The following is a 27,885-nucleotide window of genomic DNA, read 5'->3' as shown; positions in this document are numbered from 1 at the left end:
GGGCGCTGAGCCATGGGAAAGAGGCCGGCTGGGGAGGCAGGGCTCTGTTGACACATCCTGAGAGCCGAGCTGCTGCACAAGGTTACAGGAGCAGTATTTAAAATGCCTCCATCTCCCAGGGTGCATCCTACTCTGCTGAAAATGAAGGGGCTGTTGGTGTTTGCTGCTCTCCTGGCTGCTGCCTTCAGCAAGGAGACCTTTGTCGGGTAGGTAGATGGACATTTAACCTGCAGGGATCTTCCTCCTTTGATGGGTTTGAAGTTAACATGCGGCCTTGCAAGTTGATGTGACAGAGAAGTTAATTAAAGGGGTAGTGTCAGGTCTTGGAGGTTTCAAACCCCACCCCACCCGTTCGGTGAGCTGCAGCTGGAAGGAGATTTGCTTCTTTTAGCAGAGACTGTGCTGCTTGTAATCTAAGCTGTGGAAAGTGAAAGATGGATCAGATGCTAATGGAAGAGAGTAGGGGTGAGCATCTGCAATGTGCATGTGAGCTCCCTCCAGGAGGCAGCTGGAGAAGAAGGGACAGTAGGTGAGGAGAAAAATCAAGTTTTTGCTTAAAGAGGGAATCCAGTTTAACCTTGTCAGTAGCTGTTATGAAGAAGCAACTCACAGTTGGTCTAGGGGTATCTGGTCTAGGGGTATCTGGTCCTGCCTCAGCTCAGGGGGCTGGACTAGATGTCCTCATGAGCGCCCTTCCTGCCCCACTTTGCTGTAATTTTATGGACTGCAGCTGTATTGAGTAGCGCTGCGGAGGGATATTGCAGGCAGGTGTCTGCTAGCTTCAGTCCAAGCACCACCATGTGCCCAGATATTGGGGTGACGGGTGTCTTGTAAATGCCTGGGACAGACCCTTTAATACAGATACTAATGAATGAACTAGATTATACTGAGGGCAACTGGTCCTGTCAGTAGATCCTCATCTCAGGGAATGGCTGGCGACGTATGAATGAAAGGAGACGAGCATTCTGTCCCAAGAAATGTTTGGAATGGAAGATGTTACAGGTATAGAAACATCAAATAACAGCCCTACCTAGCTCTTACGCAGCACCTTTCATCATCACAGGGCTTTACAGAGGAAGTCAGCAGCATTATCCCCATGGTAGTAATTGGGCAAGTGAAGCACAGGGAGTTGCCCCAGGTTAAACAGCAGCCCAGAGCCAGGACTAGAGACCAAGTCTCCTGAGTCTCAGTTCACCACTTTATCCACGAGGCTACACGCCACTCTGATAAGTGCCCATGCAACCCTTCTGCCTGTCAGAGTTGGCAGCAACAAGGGCCAGGTTCAGTATCTAGGGGGATCCATTCCAATAACACAATGCAAAACCGGCTGGAGCCCCCACCCAGTGACCTGGGACAAATATATACCACCCCCGCTGGGCACCTCCAAGAGGCAATGCTTCCCCTCTCGCAAGCACATAGTCTGAGTGTAACAAAAAGCCTTTTAATAACAGAGAGAAACAATGTGGCATTATGTTGGGGAAACACCACCAACAGGAGTCATAACACAACCCATGTCCTTTCCCTTTAGTTCTTGAGTCCAGCAACCCAAAATCACCCAAAGTCCCAAAAGTCCAACGACCCAAAAGTCTCTGTCCCTGGTCAGGGCAGCCCCAGAGTTCAAAAGTTTATCTGTAGAGTTTTACCTCCCAACCTGGGTGGAGATTGGGGGGGGGGTGTTTAAGGGGCACCTTACGTGGTCCAAAGCTGATGGCCCCACCTCTCCATGGGGCTCCGCTCCGCCAGCTGCCCCATGGGCTGCTCTAGGCCTCCAACAAATTACTCTGCTCCACCAGCCGCTCCGCTCGCCGTCCCACGAACTGCTCTGCTCCACCAGCCGCTCTGCTTGCCGTTGCGCAAACTGCTCCACCGTACATCTTCAGGCTCCCCCACCACTTAACACAACACTCAGTGATTTCAGCTCTTAGTCAGTTTAGCTCTTTTGTGATTTCAGCTTGTAGTAGGGAAGCCTCAGAGCTGGTGCACCATTAGCCCAAAGTGAATTCAGCTCAGCAGCCTGTAACTAGACTCCTAATGGAATCAAAATTAGCTCTGATAGTCCACAGTGGAGAGAGGAGGCAGTGCAATTAGCATGTAAGGCCCTCACCAAGGGGCCCATGCCACCAAGTATTAATACCTGTTCCCAGCCTCTCTCCATTCACAGAGTTTTGGAACCCATGTCCCTTGCCTAGCGAGTGCTACTTAGTTGATGGCGAATCCCTCCATCATAACAAAAGGCCAAGTGCAGTTCCACTGTCCTTGATTCCCGTAATCAGGGTAATAACAATTTATTCTTCCTGCCCCAATAACAGAGACACTGGGGATCCCACAGCAGCCAAAATGACCATTTGGGCAGCTATGGCCTCATTCTAGGCGGGGTGGGTGTGCCTATGCAAATGAGATCAGCCCCTGAAGTTCTTTTCCACAACTTGCCACACCTCACCACCAGATGTCAGGGTGGAGCTCATCCTGACTCTGCTGACACCCACAGACACTGACTCGGTGTCTATAGACATAGACATGGGCTTGTTTAGTCTGAGAAGAATGAGGGGAGATTTGATAGCAGCCTTCAACTACCTGAAGGGGGGTTCCAAAGAGGATGGAGCTAGGCTCCTCCAGGATGGAGGATGGAGTGGTGGCAGATGACAGAACAAGGAGCAATGGTCTCAAGTTGCAGTCGGGGAGATCTAGGTTGGATATTAGGAAACACTATTTCACTGGCTCTGTGGATGAGGGGAAAGCAGTGGACATGTTGTTCCTTGACTTTAGCAAAGCTTTTGACACGGTCTCCCACAGTATTCTTGCCAGCAAGTTAAAGAAGTATGGGCTGGATGAATGGACTATAAGGTAGATAGAAAGCTGGCTAGATTGTCGGGCTCAACGGGTAGTGATCAATGGCTCCATGTCTAGCTGGCAGCCGGTATCAAGTGGAGTGCCCCAAGGGTCGGTCCTGGGGCCAGTTTTGTTCAATATCTTCATAAATGATCTGGAAGATGGGTGGATTGCACCCTCAGTAAGTTTGCAGATGACACTAAACTGGGAGGAGTGGTAGATACGCTGGAGGGTAGGGATAGGATACAGAGGGACCTAGACAAATTGGAGGATTGGGCCAAAAGAAATCTGATGAGGTTCAACAATGACAAGTGCAGAGTCCTGCACTTAGGACGGAAGAATCCCACTCACCGCTACAGACTAGGGACCGAATGGCTCGGCAGCCATTCTGCAGAAAAGGACCTAGGGGTTACAGTGGACGAGAAGCTGGATATGAGTCAGCAGTGTGCCGTTGTTGCCAAGAAGGCCAATGGCATTTTCGGGTGTATAAGTAGGGGCATTGCCAGCAGATCGAGGGACGTGATCATTCCCCTCTATTCGACATTGGTGAGGCCTCATCTGGAGTACTGTGTCCAGTTTTGGGCCCCACACTACAAGAAGGATGTAGAAAAATTGGAGAGAGTCCAGCAGAGGGCAACAAAAATGATTAGGGGACTGGAACACATGACTTATGAGGAGAGGCTGAGGGAACTGGGATTGTTTAGTCTGCGGAAGAGAAGAATGAGGGGGGATTTGATATCTGCTTTCAACTACCTGAAAGGGGGTTCCAAAGAGGATGGATCTAGACTGTTCTCAGTGGTACCAGATGACAGAACAAGGAGTAATGGTCTCAAGTTGCAGTGGGGGAGGTTTAGGTTGGATATCAGGAAAAACTTTTTCACTAGGAGGGTGGTGAAACACTGGATTGCATTACCTAGGGAGGTGGTGGAATCTCCTTCCTTAGATATTTTTAAGATCAGGCTTGACAAAGCCCTGGCTGGGATGATTTAGTTGGGGCTTGGTCCTGCTTTGAGCAGGGGGTTGGACTAGATGACCTCCTGAGGTTCCTTCCAACCCTGATATTCTATGATTCTATGACTAGGAGGGTGGTGAAGCACTGGAATGGGTTCCCTAGGGAGGTGGTGGAATTTCCATCCTTAGAGATTTTTAAGTCCCGGCTTGACAAAGCCCTGGCTGGGATGATTTAGTTGGGTTGGTCCTGCTTTGAGCAGGGGGGTGGACTAGATGACCTCCTGAGGTCTCTTCCAACCCTAATCTTCCTCCTCCCTGGCAACGGGAATGCAGTGAGAACCAGGCTGGCATTGGCTGGGCCTACTCCTGGGGGAATTCTGCGCCACTGCGCACGCACAGAATCCATGTTCCCTGCAGATTTCTTTGCTTCCCTGCAGAGGAAAGTTACCCTTCTGGTGCTGGGGCTAACTCTCTTTCAAGCAGCACTAACTCCTGCTGGCTAAGGAGGGCCTGGTGCCGTAGAGCATGGTGTATCACCTGCCCTTCCCTCAACCCCGATGGAAACCCCTTCCACATGGAGACCCAGAGGAGGGAGGCCAACAGGGATGAAGGAGCTGGGGTTGGTGCCGTAGGGTCAAAGTCTCCACCCCTGCATCCCAGGCAGGCGGGGGGTCTGAAGGGAATAGGAGCTGTGGACGCTCAGCTCCTCCAGGGGCCGGCCTGATGATGCCATGTAGCCCAGAGTGCAGGAGAGAGGGAGCTTGTCTGAAGGGCAGAGGCACCATTTCAGATTTTGGTGGAGAGGGGCAACTTCAACCATGATTCCAGGGGCTATGGGCACCTGAAAACTCTAGTCTTTTTGCAGCTAGAAATTAGCTGACTGGAACACTGTATCTAATTCCTATATAAAGAAAGAAAATTAAATAAATATTAGACCCACTCAACTCTATTACTAAAATGTTCTGACAGCTTGTGTCAAGTCACTTACGGCAGTGCTTTTCGATCCCTGGGGCGCGACCCACTACGGGGTCGTGGCACGTAAGGCGCTGGGTCGCCTTGCTCTGGTCAGCCCCGCTGACTGGAACGTTAATCGTCCCGTCGGCGGTGCTGCCCGGCTAATGCAGGCTAGTGTCTACCTGTTCCAACACCGCGCTGTGCCCTGGAAGCGGCCAGCAGCGGGTCCAGCTTCTAGGCAGGGGGGCCACGGGGCTCCGGGCGCTGCCCCCGCCCCAAGCACCGGCTCTGAACTCCCAGACAATGGGAACTGGGGGGGATGGAGGGGAGCGGTGTCTGCCTAGGAGCCAGACCTGCTGCTGGCTGCTTCCGGGGCGCAGCACGGTCTGTGGTGCACCCCGGCTGCGCCGCTGACCGGGAGCCACCGGTGGTAAATCCGTGTCCGTGCCCCTATCCCCTGCCCCAGCCCTGAGCCCCCCCTCAAACCTGGAACCCATTCCTGCACCCCAAACCCCTCATCCCCAGCCCCACCCAGAGCCTGCAGCCCCCAGCCCAGAGCCCTGACCCCCTCCCCCACCCCAACCCCCTGCCCCAGCCCTGAGCCCCCCAAGCCAGAGTCCCTCCTGCACCCCAAACCCCTCATCCCCAGCCCCACCTCAGAGCCCTGACCCCCTCCTGCACCCCAAACCCCTGCCCCAGCCCTGAGCCCCCCCAAACCTGGAACCCCTTCCTGTACCCCAAACCCCTCATCCCCAGCCCCAGCACAGAGCCCTGACCTCCTCCCGCACCCCAACCCACTGCCCCAGCCCTGAGCCCCACCAAACCCAGAGCCCCTTCCTGCACCCCAAACCCCTCATCCCCAGCCCCAACACAGAGCCCTGACCTCCTCCCGCACCCCAACCCCCTGCCCCAGCCCTGAGCTCCACCAAACCCAGAGCCCCTTCCTGCACCCCAGACACCTCATCCCCGGCCCCACCCCACAGCCTGCACCCCCAGCCCAGAGCCCTGACCCTCTCCCTCACCCCAACCCCTTGCCCCAGCCCTGAGCCTCCCCAACCCAGAGCCCCTCCTGCACCCCAACCCCCTCATTCCCAGCCCCAGCCAAGAGCCCTGACCCCCTCCTGCACCCCAAACCCCTGCCCCGAGCCCCCCCCAACCTGGAGCCCCTCCGGCACCCCTAGCTCTTCATCCCTGGCCCCACCCCAGAGCCTGCATCCCCAGCCCAGATCCCTGACCCCCTCCCACACTCCAACCCTCCCCAGCCCAGAACCCCCTCCCATACCCTGAACCCTCATTCCCGACCCCACCCCGCAGCCCTCACCCCTGCACCCCAACCCTCGGCCCCATCCCTGAGCCCCTCCCACACTCCAAACCCCTCATCCCCAGCTCCGTTGTGTCACGGGCATCAATAATTTCCTTCAACTGGGTCCCCAGGAAAAAAAGTTTGAAAACCACTGACTTAAGAGACACTGGTTAGGTTTAAAATGTTAATGTATATTCTTACTTTGCTACTAACCCTTGAATACAACCATTGAAACAACTGTAGAAAATTCTCGATGACTTTCTATCACCTTTTGGCAGTTCACCAAGCTTGGAATAGATCATTTAACTGCTGGAAACATCGTGCTAGGGCAAGGCCCCGGGAGTTTATACTGCAGCTGCCTGGGGCTCTAGGGGGTGGTACCTCACTACAAACAATAGACCAGAAACTGACCTTACACAGGAGTGAAACTGACATTTTCAGGTCACTTTCACAGGATTGCCAACCCCAAATATTCAAAAATCATGAATCAGGCTCACCAAAATTCATTAGATTGGCTTTAAAAATCATGACATTATGTAAAAATAATAGATTTTTATTTGACTTCTGCTCTTTGAGCCTGTAGGGGCACTGGGGTCATATTTGGGAGCTCTTTCTCCACAGCCAGGAGGGGTAGAAACTTAATTTTTTTTAAGACTGAAGGTTGAAATCACCACATATTCACGTGACTCCAGGAGCTGGAGCTTTAAGGAAAACAATAATTATCATGAGCCTCATGACAAAATCATGAGAATTGGCAGCACTGCTTTCACTTCTGTGCAAAGGCTAATTACTCCCCTGAACCGTCTTAAACGCAACACTGCAGTGATTGGGTTGCAGTTCTCACAAGAGACTATTTCAAACCAAAACACCAAGAAAGTTCCACATTTCAAAGTGGAGAAAAAAAAGTGGAGACTTCTGAGGTATCTCAGGCCCACTGCAGGCAAGAAAGGAAAATAAACAGTCACAGGAGCTCTGGGCAGCTCTTCCTCGTGAAGAAAAGCTGGAGGGTCAAATCTTCTAGTCGTTAATTAAGCAAATTGCCATCAGCACCTCCACCCATAGGTTGTTCTCAGTAACTATACACTTCAAATTTAGATATCTGAGCCATCTTACCCAGAACGACACATCTTAGATGCGTTGGCTCAGGGACGACGTTTTAGGGTATATTCTGAACAGCTGGTGCCCAGTGAATAATACAAATCATGACAATAATTGTCGACTTTATGGACTCTGTGGATGCAATTTCTGTTCTTTGTTCTGGAATTGGCCTGGATACAGCTGAAACCCTAAGAATTTGAGACATAGACACATCTGAGACTCATGTGAGACTTTCTCAGTCCTTCCTTTTCTTGGACTCAGAACAAAAAATGACAAAACAAAATGGTTTTCAGTTAAAATTGCACAGCAGGCATTGCTCTACAACCCAGCCTGGGGCAAAACCTGCCACTCCTTGGGGGCTAAGTGATCTCCTTTCAGCTGACTCTCATTCTCTTTCTTTCTTCATCCTTCCTGACATCTTTCCCAGTCACCTAGGACTGATTGCTGGAGTCTCAAAGAACTGGCCTTCTTGGTGTTGCTCCCATCTGTCAGAGTCCTCTTTGTTTGCAGCATGTAGCAGAGAGAGAGGCTGATCCAGTGGATAGGGAGCTAGTCCTTCAAGACCTGGGTTCTACTCCTGCCATGGACTTCCTGTATGACTTCAGGCCAGTGCAGGCCCAGCCTTAGCAGTGGGCAGGCTGGGTGACTACTCAGGGCACTGTTCTAACGGGGTGCACCTCCTCCCCTCACCGCTTTTCTTTGCAGCCACCGCTGCTCTGGTCCCCCACCTTGGAGCTGCTCCTGGCCAAGCTGTTCCCAGGAGCCCTGTCTGCTGACGTACATGACTATGATCGGTAAACATAAATGCCAAAATAATTAGAAAATGAAATTCCCATTCTTATAAAAGAGAAAAAAACCCGTAATCATGTATATTAAAATTAAGTCAATACATTTCTGGTGGAGTGGAAAACAATAGACTAAAATATTGTAGACAATGGCAGTAACACAGAGTGTGTCTGGTAGAGAAAGTAAGCAGATTTTAAGCAGATTTCATTTATTTTTATTTCTCTCTCCTAAAGAGAGTGTACAAAGTATCAGACGTGTGTTTCTGAAATCTGTGCTAAAGCTCCAGAACGGATGCCTCAAGGCTTGGGATTGGGAATATCTGGCTGTATTATCTCCTGATTCTTCTAAATTTACATATAAACTTAAAATATGGCTTTAATTAGTGTTTGTATATATAATTTCTTTCTTTATATGGGAATTAGATAGAGTGCTCATGTCAGCTAAATCCTTAATTATCTGCAAAAAACCAAACAATTCCCCACCCCAAACCTAGAGTTTTCAGGTGCCTAAGTAGCCCCTGGAATCACGGTTAAAGTTGCCCCCCATCCAAATCTGAAGTGGCGCCCCTGGTGAGCCAGCAGTGGCCAGAGGGCCGGGGGCTCTGGCAAGATGCAGCCCCCGTGTGACAGCGCAAAGCCCTCCTTGAGCCACGTGCCGAGCACCCAGCCCCATGAGCCACAGCAGCAGCGCAGAACAAAGGGTGCCAATACACCGTGTTTCAGCCCACCCGCACTGCTGCTGGCGGTGGCGAGGCCTTCAGAGCTGTGCGCCCGGCCAACAGCCCCCCACCGTCAGAGCCCCCTGCCAGGGCTTCATTTGTGCGGGACTGAGCTCTGGCACCTCTTTCAATACAAATTAAGCACTGGGGGGAGGCAGCAGGGCCCAGAGGTGATGGGGGGTGGGGAGTCCAAGGGGGCCAGGTTGCAAATACAAGTTTGCCCAGGGTGCCAGTTTCCCTAAGGCTGGCCCTGGTCCAGTGCCTTAGGGACAAAGTTTCAAAAATTTGTAGGCACCCAAAGGGGCAGCTAGGCATCTAGTGGGGTTTACAAAGCACCTAACCTCTAGGTGCTTTTGAAAATCCCACTAGGTGTCTAAATACCTTTGAAAATCTGGCTGTTAGTCTCTCTGTGCCTCAGTGCCCCATCTGTACAATGGGGATAACAGCCCTGCTCTACCTCAGAGGGGCTGGGAGGAGAAACAGGTTAGACATTAAAAAGAAAAGGAGTACTTGTGGCACCTTAGAGACTAACCAGTTTATTTGAGCATGAGCTTTCGTGAGCTACAGCTCACTTCATCGGATGCATAGCATATCGTGGAAACTGCAGAAGACCTTAGGTTAGACATTGTGAGGCAGCTCAAACACTATGGTGATGGGGCCACATCCGTACCACAGCTAGAGTGGGAACCTCTCTACACCGCTGCTAGCCCTTTCCTGGGTTTGGGCTCCCTCTTTTCTGAATGTAAACTTGGCTTATTACTGACCTTGGCACAAAAAGCAGGAGTGTGCTAATAAAGTTTGCAGATGACGCAAAGCTGGGAGGTATTGCCAGTACAGAGAAGGACCGGGCTATCATACAGGAGGATCTGGATGACCTTGTAAACTGGAGTAATAGTAATAGGATAAAATTTAATAGTGACAAGTGCAAGGTCATGCATTTAGGAATTAATAACAAGAATTTTTGTTAAAAGCTGGGGAATCATCAGCTGGAAGTAACGGAGGAGGAGAAGGACCTTGGAGTATTGGTTGATCACAGGATGACTATGAGCCGCCAATGTGATATGGCTGTGAAAAAAGCTAATGCGGTCTTGGGATGCATCAGGAGAGGTATTTCCAGTAGAGATAAGGAGGTGTCAGTACCATTATACAAGGCACTGGTGAGACCTCACCTGGAATACTGTGTGCAGTTCTGGTCTCCCATGTTTAAGAAGGATGAATTCAAACTGGAACAGGTACAGAGAAGGGCTACTAGGATGATCTGAGGAATGGAAAACCTGTCTTATGAAAGGAGACTCAAGGAGCTTGGCTTGTTTAGCCTAACCAAGAGAAGGTTGAGGGGTGATAGGATTGCTCTCTATAAATATATCAGAGGGATAAATATCAGGGAGGGAGAGGAATTATTTAAGCTCAGTACCAATGTAGACACAAGAACAAATGGATATAAACTGGCCATCAGGAAGTTTAGACTTGAAATTAGATGAAGGTTTCTAACCATCAGAGGAGTGAAGTTCAGGAACAGCCTTCTAAGGGAAGCAGTGGGGGCAAAAGACATATCTGGCTTCAAGACTAAGCTTGATAAGTTTATGGAAGTGATGGTATGATGGGATAGCCTAATTTTGGCAATTAATTGAACTTTTACCATCAGCAGTAAATATGCCCAATGGCCTGTGATGGGATGTTAGATGCGATGGGATCTGAGTTACATTCCGCACATGTGTGGGGGAAAATTAGAGGGCACACTGCTGCTGCGTCAGGCCCCTATATCGTTCAGAAGGGGTCTCTGGACTCCCCACTGGGACGCGGTCCCCATTCACTGGGTTTCACATGGCTGGCTGAATGTCCTGTTGTCAGGTGTGCGTTTTAATCCCGGGATGTGAGCAATAGCTACAGGACCAGAGGACGGACCAGTCCGGATCTGACCCAAGGTCCATCCAATCCAGAATCCCATCCCTGACAGTGGCAGATGCTTCAGAGGAAGGTGTAGGCACCCCCACAATTGCAGACATGGGATAATCTGCCCCTTGCACCCCAGGTTTCATCCTGGTCTCTAAAGCTGTGTCTACACAGCCCGTGGCAGCTGAGGAGACAGACTTGTGGGGCTCGCATGTCTGCTCTACAAATAGCTGTGGAGATGTTGCAGCTTGGGCTGGAGCCTGGGCTCTGACGCCTAGGCAGGGGGAGGGCTTTTGAGCCCGAGCTCCAACCAGAGTCACAACTAAAAAGCATTGTTTGCCCAGCAGCTGTGTTTTTAGAGTGATCATGTGAGCCCTAGTCTGGTGACCCAGGCCAGGAAGCTTGCTGCTGTGGGCTGTGTAGACATACCTTAATAATTAAGGGTTGGCTTAAGCCATGAAGCTTGAGGTGTCCCAACCGCTCGTAGCTTGTTTTTCAGAGTAGCAGCTGTGTTAGTCTGTATTCGCAAAAAGAAAAGGAGGACTTTTCTTATTTGAGCATAAGCTTTCGTGAGCTACAGCTCACTTCATCGGATGCATAAATGCATCCGATGAAGTGAGCTGTAGCTCACGAAAGCTTACGCTCACCTAGCTTGTGTTGTCATTAATTATAACTCTGGGTGTTCTTGGTATCCGTAGGAATGTGGGTTTGTTATGCGAGGGTGTAACTCTTGCTGGTGCGGTCAAGGGGAGCCTCTCCCTTTGTAGCCCAACCAGACATCAATGGGTTTACCTGTGAGACTACTCCCGTGTAAAGTCCCAGTGTCGTTTAGTTTGCTGCTGGTGGTGTATTAAGAGCCCAAACTAGATGATCTGGTCCCGCCTCGCCTTTAACTCTATGAGTCTATTGTCTGTGGAGTTACCAGCAGTAGGGTCTTACTGCTAGAGCTTGTTCCTGCTTGGGCATGACGCTATTTCCTTCTATAGCTTGGCCAATACCAAGCACGCCCATGGCACTCAATGAATGACTAATGCTACTGCATGGTCCATATGATAAGGCATAGGGCTGAGATTCAAGATACCTGGGTGCTAGTCCTGGCTTGGCCACTGAATTCCTTTCTGACCCTGGGCAAGTCCTCTCCTGTCCAGCGTCCCTGTCTGTAAAATGGGAGTCATGGCACTTACCTGCCTTTGTAAAGTGCTTTGTGATCTGAGGATGGGAAGTCACACACGAGAGCTGAATAGTACGATGCCTAATGATGTCCATTGCATTGACCATATTCTAACATCCCAACCGAATGGGTGTGTGAATCCCTCGGCGTTCCATCGCTTTGTCCAGTCTCACTTCCTTCAGACTCTCCTCCACGATCCCCAGTAACTTCTCTCCTTCTGCCCAGGAACCAGGTGCTCCGTATCTTCGTTGCCAATGAAGCAGATGTGGAGAAGGTGAAAGAGCTGGAGGAGCTGCAGGAGCTGCAGGTAACGGGAAGGAGCAGATCAGCCGTGTCTGAGACCTCTGTTGATAAGGGCACCAGATTAACAGCCTGGGGCCAGGAGGGTGCTAATGATCCCTAGAACTGGTACCACATGGGCCCATAGTAATATGGCTCAACCCTGGCCAGGTGGGACCACCTCTAGAGGATTTCAATCTCCAAGGCCATCCAGCTCTTGACCTCTGCTGAGACTGCCAAGAAAGGGGAACAATTTGTGCCTCGTGTGATGGTGCTTTGGCACCATACGGCTTCATTAACTCTTCAACAGGTGCACCAACAATACTGAAGGTGTTAATTGTACCATGGGAACAGACCTCCTCCATCTCTTTGTAGGGATTTACCCTGTATGGGTGTCAGATTTCTTTCCTTCCACTTGTCTCTCCTGTCCTGTCTCCCCATCTGGCTGTGAACAGCAAGCCCATGAGATGCTAGGTCCGTTCTGCTCACTGGGTGCTTAGGCACTTGGGTGCTTTAGGTGTCTGTATTTCTCTCTCTGACCATCACTATTTGTTCCTTTAACTTCCAAACGGAACAAGTGCCTCCCAAAAGGCTTAAAAGCTGCCTCCCCATGGCCCTCAGCAGCTTCCCCTGCTTGGGAGCTGCCCAGAGTTTGGAACATTACAGTTCAGCCCTGGAGAGATCTCTGTATCAGGCATAACCCAACAGATGCTGCTATGCCTCTCCGGCTCTCCCGTGTTGTGTGCCAAGCAGAGAGAGGAGCTTAGTTTGCTTTTCATGCACCATTGGGGGCTGATCCCATATTCCCCCAGCTCCTCCTTTGCCTCCCCACACTCCCTTCCACCTCTCCATTATGAGGGGGCTGCAGCGGTGAGGGAAACCCCAGGATTCCCAGGCCGGAGCAGAGAGGATAAAGTTAAAAAACACTCCGTGAGCCTGTGCTAGGTAGGAAAACATCCTCTGCCCCCTGTCCCTCACGGTCAAGAGGCAGCAGGAGTCTGTTACCACCAGTAGCAAGGGGATGCTTTCCTGAGGCTGCTGGACGTGATGGCTCTCTCTAGCCCCAAGCCTGACTCACCCAGCCCGCACTGCCTCGTGCCACCACACAGGGTCTCCTTGAGGCTTGGCCTAAGCTAAGCCGTTAGGAAGGGACTGTCAGTTGGGCCGAGCTCCCTTCAGTTCGCTTCAGGGTCCAGCGTGGCTCTTAATGCTAGATTTGACATCCCACCATGATGCATCCAGGGCCAGCGGATGACTCTCAGGGGAGGTGAGATGAAGAAGAAAACAGATCGGGGGTGGGCGGAGGGGTGGGTGGGTGTACCGGGCCAATCAGCACATAAAATCTGTGCCACACGTTTGCTAAGAAACCCAAACCTGGTCTCATGGCAAGCTAGTCCCTAGGTCTTAAAGACACAATACAAGTAGCTCTTAATGACTAGCTAGCCTAGAATGCCCCAGGCCTGAGTTAGCCCTCACTTAGACCAATGTAAGTCCATTAACTGCAGTGGTTTGCACGGTGGGAGAGGAGCGTCAGACCCTTGGGTTCATGGGAAGGGTTGCTGAGACTTAAAAGCCTTTGAGTGAACTTGGAGGCAGTTGATGGTTTCAGTGCAAAGCAAAGGGAAACTAGTCCATTCCAGCTGAGCTCTGCTTTGTATTTCTGGGTGAACCTCAGGGTGTGCAACCCCCACATGGATTTAATCTAGAGATGGGATCAGAGCCAGAAAAATGTCTCATGTGCAACCATAGAGCAGAGGTTTTTGGAGCTGGGGCTCAGGTGTGGCCCATTATAAAGGGAGGAGCATGTTAGAAATTGGAATCCATCACTAGGTTCAGATTTCAAACACGCCCCCCCCAAAAAGGTTTGAGATCTGTGACGGGACCCCCGGGGTACAACTTGAAATTGGGGTACTGCTCTGCCCCCTTAACTCTCCAGCCTGGGCTGCCTCTCAGGATGCTTTGCTAGTGCCAAGCAGCAAACCCCTCCAGGTGCTGTTATCACTCTGCACACCAGCATGTGGAGCCCCACACCCAGCTCCTGGAGATTGTGGGAATGCTCCCAGAGCCACTCAGGAAACTTCCCTGAGTCACAGCGATCTCCCTGGTGTGGTCTTGTGCAACTGAGTAAGAGAGTTGACCAGTCCCCATTGTGCAACGGTCATTGCATTGTAAATCCCTTGATTACAACTCCCCTGCTGACTACTGGTCCCTGAGCACCCTCCTGGAAGGGACTCGCCTCCCTTGTATGTCACGTGCCAACTGACAACATATTTCAGTAGCAACCATACAGCAAAATCTCATACCCGGATACACACTAACCACTAGATATATGCAGAACGGTGGGTTTCAGCAGATCATGACTTTTCATACGATATCTTCCATGACGTGCTTCGTATAAAATATGTCACAGTGATATGGCTGGGATGGAGATGGAGGTTCCAGGGTGCTGCTTTGAGGTACAGAGTGCCACAAGATCCCAATCCTAATCAAAACTGAGACAAAAGTTTGCAACTAAAATGGCTGAATTTTACTAAAGCACATGTCTCTCACTTAGGGATTATATTTGCCATTCACCTCTTAATACCTCTCTTCATCTCTGGAGGCACCTATTAAGCTTGCTCAGCCCTTATGATAACTCCATCTCACCTCAAGAGTGAACCAATTCCTTCCCCTACCTTTCCAGAGCTAAAACCCTTACACAACTATTAGAAATATTTGGACCCGTCAGCCAGCCAGGGGCACTTTCAGTGCACTGCAGGGATATTTAGCTGCATGGAATCCGGAGATGTTTCCCCAGTGTAATTCAACAAGGGGCAATTCCTGAAGCCCCTGGCTGGCTGACGGGTCCAAATATTTCTAACACTGTTGAGAGTTATTCGTTTTGTCTTTGTTCAAAAAAGAACTCGATAAGTTCATGGAGGACACGTCCCTCAATGGCTATTAGTCAGGATGGGCAGGGAGGGTGTCCCTAGCCTCTGTTTGCCAGAAGCTGGGAATGAGTGACAGGGAATGGATCACTTGATGGTTCCCTGTTCTGCACCTGGCATTGGCTATTGTCAGAAGACAGGATACTGGGCTAGATGGACTTTTGGTCTGACCCAGTATGGCCATTCTTATGTTCTTTGACAGCTGGATTTCTGGCGGGGACCTGGAGGCCAAGACGTTCCTACAGATGTACGAGTTCCCTTTACCAGCCTTCAAGCCGTCAAAATCTTCCTAGAGTCCAATGGAATTCGCTATTCCATCCTGATAGATGATCTACAGGTGAGTGCTGGATGTGCAGAGGACTAGATGCTCAGCAGAGGGGGCTGGATCAGGAAACCAGAGATATTGCATGAAACTCACTGTGTGCCTGTGAGTTATCTGGATAACTGACGGGCCAAAGTCTCCTCCTAAGTTACACCAGCTCGGCTCCTTTGTGTTTGAGAATACAAAGCCAAGTTCTGCCCTCTGTTGGATCCATACTTTCAATTCCACAGAAGGCAATAGCGTTGCATGGGCATGTAAGTGAGAGAAGGTTTTGGCCCATCGTTTTTAAGGGCCTGGTGGTGAATCGGGAAAATAACAAGTGAATTTGATCAAGAGCTAAATTCAGCTGAGCCTAATTGAAATTTCCCAGGCAAACTGGAGAGCTCATTCCGTTGAAACTCTGCTCACAGGATAAACCCTCATTGGATGATCTGATCCTGAGATCAAAGAATCGGACTGAATAGAAACTGAGAAAGGGTTTGGCCCAAAAGTTGTAACTCATAGTCAAAGCTCAGCCATTTACAGGGGGAAGCAGGTGCAAGGAAATGAAAGGCACGTTCTCCTCGGTATAATCAGTGCTCTGTCTTCTCCAAAGCCTGCCTGATCTTGGTGATGCCTTCGCATGTCTAGTCTTTCCTAACAGATTCTTCTCCCTGCCTCTTCCAGACACTGGTGGATGAGGAACAGACTCAGATGATCCGTCAGCATTTCATGCCCCAATCTCTGGAGACTTTTAACTATGCCTCTTACCACACTCTGGATGAGGTAACAGCCGGTGCTCACCCATTGACGCGTGACCCATCAGGGTCTGAGAGGAGCATTTGTGGAAGGCCAAGTTAGGAGAATATGAGACAGGCTTTCACCATTGAATAGACCACATGCACCCTCTCCACTTAGGGCTGCCACACTAAGCAAAGACCATGGGTGGGCACACAATTTGCATTGTGGCAAAGATGCATTTTGGAATTGCTCTCTCTGCTGTGTTGTGGTGCTGGGACACTTTGGAGGCTGATTTTAAAGGCTCCAAACTAGCTGTGATGGGTTCCCCCAGGGTGCCACCTGGAACTGGGATACCACTGAGCCCCCTGACCCACCAGCTGGGCTCCCTCTCACACTGTACTGCTGTGACAAGCTGCAAAGCCGTCCAAACTTGCACTTTCATCAGCATTCACACAGGTAGGAACACGGCCAGCTGCAGTTACACACAGGCTCTCTAATCACCAGCTTCTCAGCCTGGGACCCCAGAGCAGTACTGTCCTGCCCTGGTCAAATTTGGCCAGTATATGGATTTAATATCCGGTCCGCCTCTCCCTCAATGTGAAGAGGACAATGCACACTTGTGGTAACCAAGCAGAGATTTTCCCCAAGCACTCCAGTCAAAGCTCACTGGTTTAGATTAAAACAAAAACAAGTTTATTAACTACAAAAGATAGATTTAAAGTGATTATAAGGGATAGCAAACAGATCAAAGCAGATTACCTAGCAAATAAACAAAAATGCAAACTATGCTTAATATACTAGATAGACTGGATATGAATTAGCAGATTCTCACCCTAAGAGATGATACAAGCAGGCTGCAGATCCTTAAGGGGCAAGCTGCACTTGCTTTACAGCTTGGAATTCCCAGGTCTTTCATGCATAGGCTAGAAATCCTTTTAGCCTGAGTCCAGCACTTCCCCCAGTTCAGCCTTTGTTCCTCAGGTGTTTCCATGAGTCTTCTTGGGTGGGGAGTGAAGAACAATAGATGATGTCACTCCCTGCCTTATATAGCTTTTGCATATTGCGGGCACCCTTTGTTCCAAAGCTGGTTCCCAGACCAGTCTGTGGAAAACTACTGACATCCCAAGATGGAGTCCAGCATCATGTGGCCTGGTCACATGTCCCTGTAGAGTCATAGTAGCCATTACTTACAGGCTGTCTGTAGCGTTCTCAGGAAGGCTCACCAGATGGGATAAGCTTCTCCTGAGGCTTACTGTTTTCCCGAATAGTTCATTGCCCTGAATAGGCCCTTCCCAACCAGCTATCTAGACTGAAAGCATCTTATCTAGTGGGCATTACCCAGGTGTAACTATATCTGAAATACAGATACATAGTCAATATTCATAACTTCAGATACAAAAATGATACATGCATACAAATAGGATAATCATAATCAGCAAATCATATCTTTTTTAATGACATATCACATGACCCGTCTTGCATAAAATGCATCATAATTATGCCATAATCATATCATAATAATATCACTATGAAGAATACGGGGTGCAGTGTCACACCGACCTCTAATTTTTCACCCACACTTCATTGCATTTTCTATGCAAAAACAAAAAGAAAAGCTATGCTCTGGCCCATATCATCTGAGACTTTCAAGCGAGTAAGGCAGTCGGATACACAACAGCAGTGGACAACACAAGGAGGCGCAAATGAAAGTCCCCATTCAAAGATTTCAGCAAGCAGTTTAGTTAGAAAGGTCTTCTCCTGGGCCGCTGTATACAAATGGCAAATGTTTGTGTTTAAAGTTTGGTAAAGGGAAGATAAGGATTGGTTAGCCCCTCCCCAAGCCCTCCCCCATGTCATGGATCACAAAGCACTGGCGCCAAACTAGAAAATAGTCCCAGGGGTTATCTGAAGCAAAGGGAGTGTGGGGACCACACAGGTGTATGCCAATCTGCTGTTTAGACCTAATTCCAGCATCCTCTTTATACGCTAGATCTACAACTTCATGGACTTATTGGTCGCTGCAAATCCAAACCTGGTCAGCAAAATTCAGATCGGGAACAGTTACGAGGGCCGCCCTCTTTACGTCCTGAAGGTAAAGTCACAGGGGATCGCCACGGGGCCTGATTCGGCTCTCACACCGACTTCTCGTTGATGTACCTCCACTACCCTCAGTGGAGTAACTCCTGATTTATATCAGGGGAGAAAAGAATCAGCCCACAGACTCTGTGAAAACGCACAAGCGCAAACCCTACTTTCTGTTGCACCAGTGTAAATCAGTGGTAATGTCAGTGGAGTTACCCTGGTGAAAACCTGGTGCAAGCTCTAGGATAATCAAGCTTCCTGTTAATAAATCTCTGCCATTGCTAGTTAGCAAAGAGGCATTTACTTCCTAAATACCACCACAGAGATTCAGCAGAGCATATTTACCCCTCTCTTGCTCTGTCCCCTGCCAGCTAGTCTTTCCTGGGGAATATTTTAATTGCTTTCAACACCCTTTCTGAGTTCTGGTGGACAGAGTTCGCGCCATGATGGACTCTTCTATTATCTTCTGTGGGGCCAAGTCAAGCTTTGGCTAGTGGCCTTCCAGGAGAACTCAGGGAATGGTATGGGTGATTCCCTAGGTATGAGATTTTTCCTGCAAAAAATTTAGACATTTTACTTTGGAAATATTTGAGTTTTGGTCAAAAAAACCTAAAAATTTAGGCCAAAACTGGATGCTTTTTGTTAAAATTTCCTTTTTGTCAGAAAACCCATTTTCTGTTGAAAAATTTTGATAGAAATTTTTCTGCCAGGTGTGTGACTCAGTTCTTCCGCCTGAAACAGTGTTAAGCCAATGTCCTGGCATGACATAGAGTGTGCTCTGCTGCTGGAGATGCCATCTTTTGGATGAGATGTAAAGCTGTGGTCCTGACCCCACAGGGTCATTGAAAATTCCCGCAACGCGTTTTGCAGCAGTACAGTTAGTAACCCTGGTGCTGTGGCTAAATTCCAACCTGGGTAATTAGTACATTCTGCTGACTTAAATTCCCCCCAAATTGTTTGCCTGCTTTCATAAACCACAGGCTAGTGCTGTTGCCATGTTCCACCCCAGAAGTAGCTGCATTTCAGGGATGAGTGAAGAAATATACAATACAATGTATCTATCAAGTGCCATAAGGTCTGGTCATTGTGGATGATGGCTCCTCTGGGACTATATGAGCTCCCTGTTCCTAAGCATGATGTCATTTAAAAAGGGGGAGGGAGATCTCTGAAGCTCGGAGACTTCTGGCATGGCATAGACTCCCTGAAGGGTCACCTGAGCAGCATTCCGATCCGTGGTACTAAAGGATGGGTGAGCTGCACTGCAGAAAATCAACCCCCCTGCATCTCTGCTTTTCCATGCAGTTCAGCACTGGAGGAACCAAGCGCCCAGCTATTTGGATCGACACCGGCATCCACTCTCGGGAGTGGGTCACTCAGGCCAGCGGAGTCTGGTTTGCGAAGAAGGTACCGCCTGCGGTTTCAGCGGAGAATGGCACATTCCAGGATGAGGGGTGAAGAGAGACCCGGGACCCCACTAGCTGGGATGTGCTTGACCTAGAAGCAGCATCAAGCTCACCTGACATAGTCACGACAGCTAGGAGCTGGTGAAGTCGGTGGTGCTATTTCTGTGAGTGGGTTGGGCCCTGATGAAGGCAGGAATTGTGCACAGAGGCCAGAAAAGGCTGGAATAAGCTCCCTGCTTCCTTGAAACAGGCCCCCAAAATTGCAGGGTTTCAAGCCTTGCCGCTGGCGAGGGATAATGGGCCAGGTTCTCAGCTGGCGTAAAGTGACAGCTAATTGACGCAGGCTGTGGCTCTGGCCCTATGCGCGTAACGAAGCACGGTGCTAGAATGACTAATGTGTCTGGGTCTCAGGGCGGCTTGTCCTCACTTGTGCCTCCCTGTTCAGATTGTTGATAGTTACGGCACAGACCCTTCTCTCACATCCATCCTGGACAACCTGGACATCTTCCTGGAAATCGTTACCAACCCCGATGGCTTTGCTTTCACCCACACCAAGGTATTTCTCCTTGGCCTCCTTAGCCGGCCTTTATGACAGCGACCAGATCTCTGGCTCAGGACTTCCAGGCAACAAACTCTTGAGCTGGGGGGAGGGGCGATGGGGGGGCTGGATGGGGAGTGGAAAGAGGTGTCCCTGCAGCTTGGTGAGCCATGTATTGGGTCCTGATACTCTACTGCTTCAGTGCTATGTAAAGGGAGCCATTTCTACCCACCCGGCACATTGGGCAAAGCCCACACAACGGTGAAAGGCCATGGAGAATCACTGGAGGCCTTAGCGCTTGCTTCAGTCTTAACAGGGAAGAACTTGCTATGCGGGTTAGAGGCTCCATCAGACCTTGCTGGGTCAGGAAATTGACCTATATTTGCCCTGAGCCTCTGGATTTAGCTATAACAAGGCAAGTACACCCAAGAGAAGTTAAGGGAGGCCTGATCTATCCAGATTGTAGGCACCTGAGTCTCCATAGCATTACTGTTTGATATCTGTATTACAGTAGAGATACCAACCAAGATCAGGATACCAACGTGGTAGGTGCCGTACAGCCACATAGTGAGAGATGGAGCCTGCACCAAAGAGTTGGCCAAGACAGGCAAAGGGGGGGGAGTGGAGAGAGAGGGAGAATTATTTGCCCAGGGTAAACTAGCAAATCAATAGCAGAATCTAGAATAGAATCCAAGATTCCTGAGTCCCTGTCTAACACCCTATCTCCTAGGCCTCACTGCTCTCCTCACACCTTTATATTGGTGTAACTGCATTGACTTCAGTGGATTCACTCCAGTGTAAGCAAGAGGAGACTCGGGCCCCTAGAGAACAGACTTTCTCCCCACCAGCGCCACGTGACCCATCAGCCCTAGGAGACGCTAGTCTCACTCCGCCCTGCGGAAAGGCCGCACACCAGGCTGTTAGCGAGCGGCTCTGGCTGGCACCCTGGTGAATGATTCTCCCCTCTGTCCCAGAACCGCATGTGGCGGAAGACCCGGTCCATCAACTCTGGGTCAGCCTGCATCGGCGTGGATCCCAACAGGAACTGGGATGCGGGTTTCGGAGGTACGGTTTTCCTTTAACCTCTCCTTGGGAGAATTTACGTGGACTCCCCTGGGCCTAGGGAAGGAGCGAGCGAAGGGCCTGGCAGTGCTATTCACAGCCAGTTAATGGGAAGAGCTGGGTTTTATCCTGGGCTGGCCCCTACAACAAAGCAGCATCTTCTACTGCTTTGGAATGACCCCAGCACCAGCCCACCTGCGTGTATCCACTCTCCTCCACGGCAAGGAGAGGCAGGGGGAGACTGGGCCTTTAGGGGCAAGCACAGGGGGAGGGTGATCAACAGAAAAGTGGGGATTGTTGGGGGCATTGCCACAGAATCTTGTTCCCAGGGGAGAGCCGGGAAGAACCTGAAGGGAACTGAGCATGTGGCCTAATCCATGTCCCCCTCTGCCAATCTCGCCTGGCGTGCTTTAGCCCACCTCGAAGTGGGAGAGGGGAGTTCAGACTAGGGTTGCCAACTTTTTAATCGCACAAAACCGAACACCCTTTCTCCGCCCCTTCTCCAAGGTCCCACCCCTGCTCACTCCATCCCGTCCCTGTCACTCACTCTCCCCCACCCTCATGCACTTTCACCTGGCTGGGGCAGGGGGCTGGGATGCAGGAAGGGATGGGACAGGATATGAGGGGTTTGGGGTGCAGGAGGGGGCGGGGTTTGGGGTGTAGGAGGGGGTGGGGGCTCTGGCTGGGAGTAGGGGCTATGGGGTGGGGCTGGGGATGAAGGGTTTGGAGTGCAGGAGGGGGCTCAGGGCTGGGACGGGGGTTGAGGTGTGGGAGGAGGTGCAGGGTAAGGACTCCAGGAGAGAGTTTGGGGTGCAGGAGGAGGCTCAGGGCTGGGGTAGGGGGTTGGGGTGCAGGAGGGGCTGCAGGCTCTGGGAAGGAGTTTGGGTGCAGGAGGGGGCTCAGGGCTGGGGCACGGGGTTGGGGTGCAGGAAGGGATGCAAACTCTGGGTGGCACTTAATTCAGGTGGCTCCCAGAAGCGGCCGGCATGTCCAGCTCCGAGGCGGAGGGGCCTGGGGGCTCTGCGTGCTGCCCACGCCCACAGGCACAGCCCCCACAGCTCCCATTGGCCGCAGTTCCCAGACAATGGGAGATGCGGAGCCAGCGCTCAGGGTGGGGGCAGCACACGGCGCCCCCGTGGCCACCTCTGTGCCTAGGAGCCAGACGCACCGGACGCTTCCGGGAGCTGTGCAGAGCCAGGGCAGGCAGGGAGCCTGCCTTAGCCCTGCTGTGCCACCAACCAGACTTTTAGCAGCCTGGGCAGCGGTGTCGACGGGAGCTGCCAGGGTCCCTTTTCGACCAGGCATTCCAGTCAAAAACTGGACACCTGGCAACCCTAGTTCAGACTCCATGGCCCATTCAGTCCTTGGCCTCTGGTTTGCCAATGTGGGTGGAGAGGAACTAGTGACAATAGTGATGTGAAAACCTGGCTGCTAGAGCCTGGGAAGAGACCCCCAACTTCATTCCACCTAGGCCACCAAACAGCCAGTAGCCGCAAAGAGCTTTTGATTTGTGCTGGCTAGAGCTGGAAAACTCCCTACCCCCCATTACTGACCCTCTGAGCCACCATGTTTCTGAAGCAAAGATACCCTCCTCTTATACCAATAAAATAAAAACTAGCAGGATCTTATTAAAGGGACAAGGCAAAATGCCACATTTATTGTAAATATAATAATAAAAAGAAGAAATATATATAAAACTCACACTGTTATATTTCAGAGTAACAGCTGTGTTAGTCTGTATTCGCAAAAAGAAAAGGAGTACTTGTGGCACCTTAGAGACTAACCAATTTATTTGAGCATGAGCTTTCGTGAGCTACAGCTCACTTCATCGGATGCATAGCATATCGTGGAAACTGCAGAAGACATTATATACACAGAGACCATGAAACAATACCTCCTCCCACCCCACTCTCCTGCTGGTAATAGCTTATCTAAAGTGATCATCAAGTTGGGCCATTTCCAGCACAAATCCAGGTTTTCTCACCCTCCACCCCCCCACACACAAACTCACTCTCCTGCTGGTAATGCCCATCCAAAGTGACCACTGTCTTCACAATGTGTATGATAATCAAGGTGGGCCATTTCCTGCACAAATCCAGGTTCTCTCAGAACTGGATTTGTGCAGGAAATGGCCCACCTTGATTATCATACACATTGTGAAGAGAGTGGTCACTTTGGATGGGCATTACCAGCAGGAGAGTGAGTTTGTGTGGGGGGTGGGGAGGGCGGAGGGTGAGAAAACCTGGATTTGTGCTGGAAATGGCCCAACTTGATGATCACTTTAGATAAGCTATTACCAGCAGGAGAGTGGGGTGGGAGGAGGTATTGTTTCATGGTCTCTGTGTATATAATGTCTTCTGCAGTTTCCACAGTATGCATCCGATGAAGTGAGCTGTAGCTCACGAAAGCTCATGCTCAAATAAATTGGTTAGTCTCTAAGGTGCCACAAGTACTCCTTTTCTTTTCACTGTTGTATTGTTACTTATTTCTTACTTACCTATATATATATTATATATTCATTCATTCATTCATACCAGTTCTGCATAGGGATTATAGTTACCAGCCTAGAAGTTGCTAGTGACAGAATACTGGCCAGGTAGCCTGTACACGAGAGTGGTGCCGAGTCCGTGTCAGATGCGCATCTGATGCTCCTGAAGGGTAGTGGCAGAACTGGAGACTCAAAGTTCTCAGTCCTTAGTGTCCATTTATATAGGAATTTCTTCCTATGCCAGTCCATGGAATTTGCTTTGTCATATTGTTAGTCATGACGGCTCCAGGACGGCTGTCAGGTGCTCATCAGCTTTCTTCATCCTTTGAATTGGTCAGGTGGATCCCAGTTTGCCCTCCGGGGGGTTCTCTGGCTTTTTCCACCTGGTGTCTTCTTCGGCCAATTGATATCAGATTCCTAGGCTGGCACCGATTATTCAAAACCCACCATTCATTCACATACATTCTTTAATAAGAACACATTTCTTATTTCACCGAGTATTGTTATTTATTTGAGACTCCCTGTCTCTTAACATTCCTTCGGTATTAACTTTCTTTTAACATACAAAGGTGTTATTTATTTGAGACTCCCCATTTTTTGACATTCCTGATACAAACTATAGAGGGTGGGAGTCTCTATGTGACATTTCTATGAGCGCCGCTCCAATTAGCGGCTCTTCGCGGGTGTTACAAAAAAAACATGTCAATCTCCATCACAAAGTATCCGCTTGCAGAGTAGAGCCAATTGAACATTACTTTCTCCAATGGTTAAGTTAGTTAAAAAGCATGTCAATCTCCATTACAACGTATCAGTTTACAGAGTAGAGTCAACTGAGCATAACCATTTGAGAAAGTAATGTTAATTGATTGGTTTATGTTTATAAGCGTCAATCTCAATAACAAGTGAGAAAAAGTATCAATTCAGAGAAAGTAGAGTCAATTAACGGCTTGCAAGGTTCTTAGAGTTAATTGACGGTTTGCAAGCTTTAATCCAGACGCCGGCAGCAGTTATGGGGAATTGTAAATCAATATTGCAGATTTACAATTATGTCAAATAGGAGAATTACAAATGTTATAAACTGGAGTTGCAAATCAATATGGCAGATTTACAAATATTATAAATCAATATTGCAGATTTACAATTATTATAAACAGAATCACAAATATTAAGAGTATGCCTACACTCCTCCCTCTGCAGGGTCCGGGGCTAGCAGCAACCCCTGTTCTGAGACTTACCGTGGCCCTTATGCCAACTCAGAGCGTGAGGTGAAAGCCATCGTGGACTTTGTGAAGAGCCATGGGAACATCAAAACCTTCATCTCTATCCATAGCTACAGCCAGCTCCTCTTGTATCCCTATGGCTACACCAAAACCCGGGCCTCTGATTACCAGGAACTGGTAGGGTCTTCCTCACACCCTCAGGGTGAGGTGGCTGCCGGGGGTATCATCTTTCAAAGTGGGGCCAGAACGATATGAAGACTGTGTGGTCACTCAGCCGCAGGGCCGGCCTGAACCTCTGCAACCCAGCTGTGGATTTTCTCCCCTCATGGGTTTCTCCTCTGCAACCACATCCCCTTTTCTGCTCTAGCACATTTTTGGTCCAAAGGCCTCTTTGCTCTCCCGCCGTGGCTGCGTTGCAACCAGCATAAATGGGTTTTGGGGCTCAGAGGAGCCAGTTGCAAATCATAGAATATCAGGGTTGGAAGGGACCTCAGGAGGTCATCTAGTCCAACCCCCTGCTCAAAGCAGGACCAATCCCCAACTAAATCACATGGCTGACTCAGCAGAATTTAGGGCACCTGGCTGGCGCCTGCAACGACCCAGCTAGGCTGGTGAGAGGGGGGCATTCAAAGGGGTGAGTTGAAGGAAGAGCCTAGGGAACGATGGAGGACAGGCAACAAATCCCATTTTCCCATAAGGCAGAAGACACCTGTAATGCACTGGCTCAGCATGTGCCATCAATAGCGCCCTCTAGTGGCTGAAGCCCAGGGAGGGTAAGAGCCTGGCTACTGTCGCAGGCAAACCGAGATCCTCCTTTAGCTCAAGCAGCAGGTGCCTCTGTTCTGCTTTGGAGCCAAAGGTCGTAGGCCCCACTGAAGTGGCGCACGTATGATTTAGTTGACCTGTCTCTCTCAGGTGGGGCACTAGGTGACATTGTCTGCCTGATACAAGCACTGAAACGTCAGCCAAACCGGAACTCAGTGTTCAAACAGCGTCATGATCTGCCGTCTCTATTGGGCAGAAGGAAGAGTGCCCAGTATCTCAAGGAGGGAAGGAAACATAGGGAGAGTCCCTGGAGGAAAGAAAGGGAGCTCCTGCAATGCTATAATACTGGGGTGATGGGCAAGCAGGAGCAAGTTCTGCAGGGCAGATCCACTCAGCCCCAGTCAGTTGTATATTCCCAACAATGCTCTGCTTTATTTTTCCAGCCTTTGCATCTCTTCCACCTGGAAAGATGCAACAAGCTCCCAGCTTCCCCGCCGCCCCGCTCCAGTCTGGCATCCTGCCCCAGCTCCCTCTGAGCACAGACACCACTCACATCCATCATCTAACTCATTTTTCTCCCCTTTGCATTTTTCTCCAGGATAATATTGCGAAAGCTGCAGTCACTGCCCTGTCTTCCCTCTATGACACTCAATACAGATACGGCAGCATCATCACAACCATCTGTAAGTTACTGGGGTTGACCTGGTCCCTTTAGCCATGGTGGGTGTGGGAGGAACCAGACAGCTTAGTCACTCTACCGGAAAGTACAACCACCGTGAGAACCTTTTCCTAGGCCAGACATGCCAGGAAGCCAGTCCCCACTGTCCAGCTGCTAGGAACATTGCCACTCACATATCAGACCATTGGTCCCTCAGGCCCCTGTAAAGTCCAAGGACATCCCCGTCAAATACCTGACCAGGACCTCAGAACAACTTTAAAAAATGCTGCCCTAGTGAATCCATCCTAGTTTTCATACTAAGCCCAGTGCATGCTGGGTTAGGATTTTGGGGGCTCAATCAATGCTGTGTGAACATGCTAATGTACTGGCGGTATGATGGGTGTCATCACTCAGGCAGCGTTTGTACTTTGGTACAGCCACCCCACAGAGGCGGCATCTTGCCTTCAACAGAGGGCAATAAGTGGTACTTCAAAGTAAGGCAACCTGATCTTCATAAGGCGTCTGGCCAATTGTGCAGTGTGTGTGAGAGCGCCCCTGTTTGACCACTGCAGTAAGAGTCTTAAAAAGCCTTGAAGGATTCATAGATGAAGGCCAGAAGGGACCATCCATTGTAGTCATCTAGTCTGACCTCTGCATCAACAGACCACTGCTAGAATTTCACTTAGGACCTGTCTTTACTACCAAGCTACATCGGTGCAGCTACATGGTGAAGACACACCGTGTTGATGGGAGAGCGCTCTCCTGTTAACGTAATTACTCCACCTCAACGAAAGGCGGAAGCTTTACGGCAGGAGATGCTCTCCCGACAACATTGTGCAGTGCAGACACCACTTTAAGTTGATGTAATTTGTGTTGCTCAGGGGGGTGAGCAGTAGTGTAGATAAGCCCTGAGTGACTTCTGCATCCAGCCTATATCTTTCGGTTGAGCTAGAACACATCTTTGAAAAAAAAAAGGACACATCCAATCTCTCCATCATTTCCATCGCTAAATCAAATCCACCACATCCCTAGGTAAGTTTGAAGTCTGATTTCTCCACTTTAAATGTCACGTTCTAGCCAGGGATGTGGGCTGGAGAAACCCACATGCTTCATCAGTGAGGAGAGTGGAACTTGGGCTTTCCCCACTCTTTGTAGCCTCTGTAATTTATTCTTTGAGCGATGTGCCTGTGCCACGAGGCTCAGATCGAAAACATCCTGCTGTTCACAAAACTTGCATTCGGTTTTTAGATCAGCTCATTATCTAAGGACCAGCAGCAAAGTTTAAACCCCCTTCCCCAAAATTTGGTAGCCAGAGGGTGATGTAGGCCCCTAGCTCTTGTTTTATTCATTTGGTGTAAGTAACTGAGAGCCAAACACTCACCCTTTGTTGCAAGGACCTATGCAACAATTTGCTGGTTGTATTTTTCGGCAGTGACATTTAAATGACCTTATAACTGGCCCCTTCTCGCTGCACCCATTACTAATGCTAGCCATCATTTTTTTCCTTTTGGATGGGTTTCCTGAATCTAGATCAAGCTAGCGGTGGAACAGTTGACTGGACTTATAACCAGGGCATTAAATACTCCTTCACTTTTGAACTGCGGGACAGAGGGCGTTATGGGTTCTTACTGCCTGCCAACCAGATCATCCCTACCGCCGAGGAGACATGGCTGGCACTGATGACCATCATGGAGTACACACGTGACCATCCCTATTAA

The 27,885-nt window shown here is 49.9% G+C and overlaps 1 protein-coding gene across 1 annotated transcript; it reads left to right on the top strand.

Annotated features, from left to right (window-relative positions):
- Positions 1–102: 102 nt before the first annotated feature.
- On the top strand, positions 103–27,885 carry LOC102942795 (carboxypeptidase A1). The gene is made up of 11 exons (XM_027834551.3): positions 103–206; positions 11,929–12,010; positions 15,112–15,246; positions 15,898–15,996; positions 17,942–18,043; positions 19,336–19,437; positions 19,882–19,992; positions 20,949–21,039; positions 24,722–24,921; positions 26,108–26,192; positions 27,698–27,885. The coding sequence occupies exons 1-11, from the start codon at positions 103–105 to the stop codon at positions 27,883–27,885; spliced, it is 1,299 nt and encodes a 432-aa protein (XP_027690352.2).

Source organism: Chelonia mydas, chromosome 1 (assembly GCF_015237465.2).
Source record: "Chelonia mydas isolate rCheMyd1 chromosome 1, rCheMyd1.pri.v2, whole genome shotgun sequence".
Taxonomy (NCBI): domain Eukaryota; kingdom Metazoa; phylum Chordata; order Testudines; family Cheloniidae; genus Chelonia; species Chelonia mydas.
The sequence above is the reverse complement of the archived record's forward strand: the minus strand, read 5'-3'. Positions and strand labels throughout refer to the sequence as shown.